This window comes from Strongylocentrotus purpuratus, unplaced genomic scaffold, assembly GCF_000002235.5.
Source record: "Strongylocentrotus purpuratus isolate Spur 01 unplaced genomic scaffold, Spur_5.0 spur5_scaffold_14, whole genome shotgun sequence".
In the NCBI taxonomy this organism is placed as follows: Eukaryota; Metazoa; Echinodermata; class Echinoidea; order Camarodonta; family Strongylocentrotidae; genus Strongylocentrotus; species Strongylocentrotus purpuratus.
Genome location: NW_022145599.1, coordinates 3603145 through 3612436, shown reverse-complemented (window position 1 = coordinate 3612436; position 9292 = coordinate 3603145). Strand labels below are relative to the sequence as shown.

The following is a 9292-nucleotide window of genomic DNA, read 5'->3' as shown; positions in this document are numbered from 1 at the left end:
AAGCAATCTGACCCTGGTTCAGTTCGATGATCGCTACATTGTGCCATCATTTTCCAGAAGGACGACAATACTTGACGTTAATGGGACATCTGGTCTTTACTCTTCTCGTGATGTTCTGATGGTGTGTGGAGTCATCCATCCTTTCCAAGATTGTTTGTCCCGTGTGATACAGCCCGGTACGTTTGTCATTACCAGTGAAAACAAACTCATATTTGACAAACTTGTCTTTCAACCGTCTGACTACACCCTTCAAGAAGACGGATCAGTAAAACTGTGTTGGTCTGACTATGTGTCTTTCTTTGACTTTACCAACACTCAGCGTCTAGTTTCTAATATCGCTTTTGGGATATCATCCATGTGTCTCTTCGCCACGCTGGTGATTTACTTGGTCCTTCCTTCTCTCAGAAATATCCAGGGTTTGATCATGATACATTTCCTCGTCACTCTTATGATTTCTCAGGTTATTATCGAGTATGGCACGAATTACCTCACAACTTGGCCGGTTCTCTGTCAGACCATAGCAATCATAGGACATTTTTCTTTCCTGTCGTCTTTCTTTTGGACCAACGTACTGGCCTGGAACTTGAAGTGTGCTCTCGTCGATGCCCTTAGATCCAAGTCGGACAACGACAGTACCTGTAGGAGAATGGCATTCTTTTATGTATACGCCATCGGGTTACCAGCCCTCATCGTCTTAGCAAGCGTTGCTGTACACTTCGCCTCTGGTGGCGAGACTGGACCCATCATCCTTCACTACGGAGGAACACGACATTGTTGGATCTACCCAATGAATGCCAACTTTGCAGTGATGCTTGGACCCATGGCTATCAGCCTTCTAGTCAACTTCATACTGTGTATCTGGATCGTTTTCGGGTTTCGTAGAAACCTGAGACAGGCGGAAAGTCTACGGAAGAGCCAATCGAGACAGTCAAGGATGGAAGCACTTGTTTATCTAAAGGTATACATCGTGGCTTTCCAAATGCTTAATATTTCTCCGTTTTCTTTTTATTGTCGTCGTTCCTTGCTAATGAATTACGAATATTCAACTCCAATCGAGACGATATAATGTAGGCCTATCTCTTTCCAAATCATGATATCACTCGTACTGACCTCGATAACTTACCCAATGAAATTATACCCTCCCCCCCCCCCAAAAAAAAGAGAAAATATAATATATAATAATAAATGAATTAAATATTTTTTAAACAAAAACTAAGGAAAAGAAAAACACTCCCTCAGATAAGTCCCGAAGAACAATTACCACCATAAAGTTACCTCCTGGCAACTACCATAACGGACAATCGCTCTCTAGGACAACGGCTCCAGACCTCTTCCTCCGGACACAACTAGCCTCTATCCCGTAGTTTGCCGATTGATAAAGTGGGAATAATGTTGTCTTGGTTGTCCAGGGGTTAGGTGTCTAGGGTTGATTGCCCTGGAGGTGGTCTTCCAGATACGGTGTTTTTTTTTAATCGAAAGTTCTAAAGCTGTTCTTTATCAATCTTGAGCTCATACAGTGTGTCACAGTGCGCAAGCACTTAATTTCTCTGTTTCTCCTTTCTCCTTCAAAGATCTCAGCTCTGCTTGGATTCGGCTGGGGCTTCGGGTTCATTGCCGCTAATACTTATCACAAGTCACTCTGGTATGTCTACATCATCATCAACTCTCTGCAGGGTGTTATCATCTTTGCCGCATTTGGGATGAACAGAAGAGTCAGGAAACTCATCTATGATCGCTCAAGACAGAGTCAAACTAGCAGCACACGAAATGCCGATAGTGGGAAATGAGGAGATATGCTATGTACGTGGAAATACATTATTTTGTAGGGGGCGTTACCCGGGGGGGGGATGCTAGCAACGTGACATCTCCCTCTCATATTTATTACTTTTCTAACTCAAATCATCATGTGTTTTGTCAACAATTTTTATCCTTTTTCTTTTCACTATGTTGGCAGATAGAAATATTTCATTAAAAAAAACTTGTCATATCATTAATTTTCCCCAAACATTTTCATAAATCCTGTCGACACAATTGAAATGTAGGGATTTCCTCCTTCTTCGTTTTTTCCCCTTAGCTTGTGCATACTGTCTTGGGCAAACGGCTTCGTCATTTTTTATTTAAAATGGCTACGTTGCCCCTGTCAAGCTTTGATAGAAGGTCGGCAAATGAATAAGATATCAAGCTGATTGAAATGGAGTAATTTATTATGGCAAGACATTTCAGTTGATATTAGCTAGTCTTTATTCTAATGCTTTGCTATAGGCCATGGTGGTGCCAAGAAACATTTTTGAAGTGTATTCAGAATAGCTCATTATGTAACTGTATATTACTGCACTTAAATATTATTGAAATGTAAATATAAACCTAGCTAATATAGTAATACCAAATAAATAGTTAAAACACCCTGGGTGATGTGCGTCATAATTATGATAATAATAATCACTGGATATTCTGTTTGTATATAGAATAAAAACTACCTTTAGCTAGGTATAATCTTGTGTTAACAGCACTTTCTAGTTATTGCTTTATTATTCAAAGTGAATCGAACGTCAAAGTGGAGACACGTAATATTTCTTGCAATATTTCGAGACAATTTTTAGACATTCAAATTTTGAATCATTAGTTACATTCCAACCATAATGAATCATCGACCTATAAACTGATTAGACCCTGATCAATCTCTGCTTCATAATTATACTTAACAGAATAAGGAGTATTTGAAGCGCCGATAAAACATGGACCTTTTAACCATAACATTAAAGTATATTATGTTTATGATGTAAGCACATAACAGGCCAAGACGTAATATATAGAAATATCCCGCATACAGTTAACGACTAAATTATTCATACCCTTACCAAATTTTGTAATTTTTTTGAGTATGAGAAAAACGATTTGTCACAATTTATGTTTCTTGAAATTTGATATATCAAAGCTTATATCTTTAAGTATTTAACAAAGTCCCTAACTCGACTAATCCACTATTCATACTCGAGTCACAACCCCCCCCCCCCCCCCAAAAAAAAAAACAAAAAAAACGTGAAATTTATAAGTGGCATAAATAATTTCGTTTTTAAATGTATATTATTAATTAGACATTCTAGCCGTTATTTGATCGGTATTCTATCAATCCTTCTATAATTAATTATAAACTGTATATCATAAATGTAAATAATGCACATGTAGTAGTACGAACGGTCTGCGTATTATGCAGAATGTGAATACAATATATAAACAAAAGAGGGCTAGACGTAATAGAAATATATCCCTTCTAGCAGTTATTCGATTAATTCATTGTAAATTGTGTATCATAATGTATATTTAGTAAGAATGTTCAGTGTCTATAACCAGAATGTGAACAAAATATAACGAAACATACTATCTACACCCAGGCGCGTACGCAGGATTTTTTCAAGGGGGGGGTTTTAACATTTATAAATCGGTCCGAAAATTTCGCAACGACTCAGCCAGCCGCTGAATAAGCGGGGGGGGGGGGGGGGGGGGGGGTAAGAGGACACATTTTTTTTTTTTTTTGGTCCCAAAAAAATCGCAACGACTCAGCCGACCGCTGAATAAGCGGGGGGGGGGGGGGGGGGGGGGGGGGGGGGGGGGTGGGGGGGGGGGGGGGGGGGGGGGGGGGGGGGGGGGGGGGGGGGGGGGGGGGTAAGAGGACACTTTTTTTTTTTTTTTTTTTGGTCTCGAAATTGGAAATTTTGACATTTTGCTCCGTTGGGGGGGGGTAAGGTCACCTTTTTTAGGTCGGCCATGGGAATAATTTTTTTTTTTTTTTTTTTTTTTTAATAATTAAAAAAAAAAAAAAAAAAAAAAAAAAAAAAAATCCAAAAGGGGGGGGGTTTTAGGTTTTTTTTAGGGGGGTTTACACACAAAAAATTTCCAAAGGGGGGTTTAACCCCCCAAACCCCCCCCCCTGCGTACGCGCCTGTCTACACCTGTTTGCGTATCTCTGTAGACGGAGGGTACAGAGTCTGTACCCTCCGTCATGATTGGCGTAAATATTCACTTCTGAATGAGAAAACGCCTATAAACTAAAACAACAACAACACAAAAATTGTGTCCATCTCTTTTCTAATCAATGGCCTGTCCTCTCCCTACCAGATATAACATGGACGATACTTTTATTCTAATAGACCGGTTTACTAACACATTCAAATATATGGATGTTTTCTTTCCTAGGGACCTAGTGACGAGGTATTCATTAACCTTTCAATAATGAATGAACTACAATACTTGGAATCCAGTCTGCATACATTATTTGTTACTTTGTCGGCCAAGCCTTTAGGTTTTTAAGAACAACCTTTGCTTGCACACAATTTGAATATGTTAGTAAACCGGTTTTATTGGCAGAAATTAATCAGATTCAAAGCATCGGGGGGGGGGGGGGGTTAAAAGCGCTTTACTTCACCTAAAACATTTCAGTTTTGATGGCGCATGTCCATTGATAATGTGATTTACCTAGGCCCAATTATTAAACAACTTTTCCCCAAAAAAATGGGGATGACTTGTCCCCAGGAATCGCCGCCCCTGGAGACAAATAATTATATACATAATTATGTATATAAACTATCTATGATATCATCTTTAATTCTCTATACCACTTTCTTGAAGTATGCTTATCATACTGCACCGGCGACGCAAATGTTGTGGTCTCTCATATCAACTTTGTAAGGTATGGCTAATTATGCATTAAAACAAAGAACTATATTGATATCTTATGAAGATTCATGTTTTCACCAAGCCTTGTCATTTGCGTTTTGTTTTTTCTGATAGCGTGTAGAACCGAATTGAGAAAAATAACGAGTGGAGGCTGAATGCCTTGGACAACCAAGACAATTATGCAAATGTATATAGGTGGAAACATTATTGAGCCGGTGCACTGATTGTCATTCAAATTTATTCATGTAACTCACCATCACGACAACAGCTAGGAATGCCCGGAATCTAAGAAAGACATTCTATTATGCTGTTTGGTTGACGTTGGCGCCTTTTAATTGTGCATGTACAGAGGCCTGTGGAGGTTACCCACCTAGCGGAAACGTGGTGCATTAACACATTTTAAATAATGTGCAACACTTGTAAGTTGTATTGGATATGGGACCTAGTAAACATAGGTGTCGCTTCCCTCGTGTGGAACCGCTATACTCTTTGTAAAGCGCCTCACTTCATTTGAACAGAGAACGGTCTGGGACTTATTGACATTTTAACTGAAAAAGTACCCCCAGGAAATGGAGTTTGTTTGATAACAATTTTGCATCTTTACCATATTGGATCTGGATAAAGGATTTATTGGTCAAGTTGAGACGCTGACCTTCTAATATTTGGTAAGTTGTTCTGCGTTATAACATTTTGGTTGATTCGTCGCCAAACGTTAAAAGAGCGTGGTGTAACCTGAAACTTTAGTTTGCTCTATTTACAGACATGTGTTTTAATGTTGTTGTAGGCCCTTATCTTTCTCCTTTTCTATATTTCTCTTTTTGCCTTGATTATATTTTGTTGGCAGAGAAACATTTGTAATTGCATGTAAATAACAATTCAAGGCGGGTTTAGCTACGAGACAAGAGGCGTGAACCTCGATTTAATGGCGCCAACATATCTAGCCTTGAAGAAGATACTGTACACTCTCTTCTAAATAGAAGAGAGCGAACAGCATTTTCTCTTCTAGGGCGTCTTGTCTTCTAGGGAAAACATGCTTGCAAATTTTTGCGCATTTTTTCACTCCTAACTCAAAATATCCCCCCAAATATACGTCTGTTGTTATTTGTTGTATTTTAGGAGTTGCTTTCGAAAAGTTATTTATGATCTGATTGATCTTGGTACTTGTTTGGATAATCCCATTGGCAGCTCACTCAGGAAGCTATACTGGGATGGTAGGTGAGGCGAGTAACTACAAAGAGTGTCATGAATCTATAAATTATTTATGTGTCAAATGCAGAAAGCTCATATTGTGATTATATTTGGAAAGTTGTGCACTGGGTTCCCGGCCCCCCTACTCCGAGAACGGACGGACCCCATGCGTGTTACCAAAGTGTCCGGTAAAGGGGTACTTTTCGTGCGACAAAGTCCGGCCCGAGAATTGTAAAAAAAGGGGTGTATTAACTTTTCACCCTGAGATTTCTTTAAAAAGGGGGTGTTTTTTCTTTTTTCTCTCATCTCTTTGGACTCCTGAGAAATTATTCCGAATTTAGGGGGGTACATTGTGCATTGTTCATGATTTAGGGGGGGGGGGAGATCTCCAAGGCAGGAAAAGCCCGCGAAAGGGGGGTTCGGAAATGTTGGCAGTCCTCAGATAGGGGGTGCTTTCAAAAAGAGGGAACAAGCATATGCGTACCCTAAATAATAACACTGAGTGGGGGGGGGGGGGGGCCGGGACTAGGTTCTACGAGTTGGGTATTTTACATGTAAATTAAAATGCAATAGTGCTTTCTTTGATATCGATCACGCAGGAATCATCAAAGAATTCCATTCAAAATGTGTCTTTGTCTTCGATCCAGGTGTTTTTTTCATTCCCAAATCTCAAAGGGACGAGCGATATTCATTATTGTATTGTTAATTGGGCATTGATCTCATATATGATGCATTGCTAATCTGCATTACAATAATAACAACGAATTGATTTTGGTATCATTTACAGGTCTGAAACTTCTAAGCCATTCTCAAGTTGATATCTGAGCTTCTTGATCACGATGTCATCTGACGACGAGCAGGTGTTCCCAAATGTTAATGGCGACCCCGAGACACCTCCGACAGCTGTCTCCAGGCCGAGCAAAGCAGCAGCTCATCCTAAATACTACGACATGTTGGTAGAAGCTATCAAGGCACTCGACGAGAAGAAAGGTGCTTCTGTGATTGCCATCAAGCACTGGATCATCCAGACCTATCCTGAGCTCGAGCAGAGCAGGATAAGAATTTACTTCGAATGGCTATCAAACGTGGAGTCGACTCGGGAGCCATTGTCCGACCCAAGAAATCCGAAGCGATGGGCGCCGCATTGACAGGGCGATACAAGCTTGGTAAGCCACCTAAGCCAGCAAAGAAAGCAGCTGAGAAGAAGAAGAAGGTGGAGAAGAAGAAAGCAGCAGCAGTGGGGAAGAAGAAGATTGCCAAATCTCCCACAGCTAAGAAAGATCGAAAGGAGAGCGATCACGACATCTTTGATATGAAGATGATACCGAGGGAAGTGACCCCGATGGCGGGAAAACTCCTCCGCCTTACAGGAAAAACCGCGCAAAAGAAGTAAGTACCAGTGGAAAAGTCGAAGTCGAAGAAAGCAGTCGAAAACCGACCACGGTCTTCAAGTGCCAATGCGACACCGAAGCCACGAGTGAGTAAATCAAGAGCGATAATGCGACGAAGTAAATCCCAATCTCCTGCTCCAAGTAAGATCAAGAAGGCATTAAAGAAACCAGTATCAAAGTCCCCGCGAAGAAGCTAAAGGCAAATCACCGGCGAAGAAACCGATGTCCAAATCACCGGCGAAGAAACCGAAGGCGAAAGCCGCAACGTCTAAGGCTTCACCAGCAGCTACCGGAAAGGCAAAGAAACCAGCTGCCAAGAAGAAGGACAAAACACCAACAAAGAAGCTGTGAAGACGACGAGAAAAAGATAACCAAGTAAAGTGATGCTTGATTTGATTTCTGCAAAAGACAGGACAACACAAATATTTAACATCCTCTTTTTGAAACTCCTATCGTAGTATATCCCTGAATATTTTTCGTTATTTTTGATGATTCCCGATCTAGAACTGCTGTTCAGTGCAACTGGAAAAAAAATGATTTACATGCTCATGGGTTGTACAGAGGTTCTTTGCTTTGCACACTTTCTACTGTTAGGGTTGTCGTTTGTGTGGGTAGTCGGTAATGCATACGGTTAGCCACCTTTTCACGACTAATAATCATTTTTGATCATACTTGATTTTCGTGGACTTTGAAACCTAAATAATATACAATTATGGAATATAAGAAACGAATATTCAACTCTTTCGTACAGATCCCATTTGTCGTTTTATCTTTAATCATGTAGCTTTGAAAGAAAAATAAGTGATAAATATTGATTTCCGATTCCTTTTAAGTTACAGTTTCCACAATGGGGCTTATTGTAATGCAAATGTGAGCGCAGAAGGGAATTTTATAAACAAACACAAAATCAGTATTATCTACAGTTTTTCATGCGCATGACTTTGTCACCAAATGAAGTAGGCCTTTTACGTTTTCCACACGTTTTTCATACGTTTCCATGTTGACGGTATTATATAATCTGGCAAGTTCAAGGTATTTTATTTTAAGGTCCATATTTCCTATCGAATAATGTTATTTTAAGATGGTATATGAACATGTGTTTATATCTATCTTATCGTTAACGTTATTAGTATTACACAACGTTTTGATAGCCTAAAACAAATTCTCAAGTTGTGTGTTAGGATGCAGACCTTTCCCATTGTCAGAAAGTAGAAATGAAATATTTGTAGGACATGGCATAGCGTTGGGACTATAGAGGGCAGACACTTCTGGACAAAATGAGGGAAAGAAATGTTTACGTCAGTATTCCCCTCCTGCTGTACTTCTTCTCTCGTTCTATCTCTCTTTATATTGTTATCATCTCTCGATATCATTCTCTCTCTCTCTCTCTCTCTCTCCCTCTCTCCCTCTTTCTCTCTATTTCTTTGCCTTTCGATGGGGGCCACATGCCCCCTCCCAGGTTCTACGTCACTGTTTGCAAAGACTGCTCTGAGAGTTTCAATATTAAGCGTATTTTGTCTTGTCGAATTGTCATTTATATTACGAGTGTTCAAATTTTTAACAAACCATGTGGGATGATTTTTAAAAATTGTGATCGTTGCTCTCTGTTACAGTAATAAAATGTATTTAGTTATAAGTGTTTTTCTGTTTCTAGAACATTTTGATGTGGTGTTTAGTCATTTCTATAGATTTTCATTTAATTGTGTTCTTTCTAGATCGTTGTAATAACTCTGTTTATGCTGTTCATTAAATATTTTCTTTCTTGCGTTACCGTACTTAAAATGTTTTCATGCTTTTGATTACTGTCTAAACAAAGTTAAGTTCTCCTTAACAACCTTCCCTGAACATGGAAGATGAATGTTGTGCTGGTTTGCAGTCTTATAAGAAAACCCTTATAGCATCTTGAATGTTTATGATCAATGGTTATCCCTGCTTGGTGTTTGGACCAATCAGGGAGTTGGACCAATGTTGCATGCACCCGAGTGGTTTAATGATGCCGAAGGTCATGCATGTTGACGACGACGACGACGACGACGACG

The 9292-nt window shown here is 39.8% G+C and overlaps 1 protein-coding gene across 1 annotated transcript; it reads left to right on the top strand.

Annotated features, from left to right (window-relative positions):
* The first annotated feature begins 5108 nt into the window (after window positions 1-5108).
* LOC579744 (histone H1.1) lies at window positions 5109-9028 on the top strand. The gene is given in 6 exon segments (XM_030983991.1): window positions 5109-5339; window positions 6650-6915; window positions 6918-7169; window positions 7172-7254; window positions 7256-7418; window positions 7453-9028. Coding segments are annotated over 5 exon segments (864 nt in total). The 5' UTR covers window positions 5109-5339; window positions 6650-6701; the 3' UTR covers window positions 7605-9028.
* The last annotated feature ends 264 nt before the right edge of the window (window positions 9029-9292 follow it).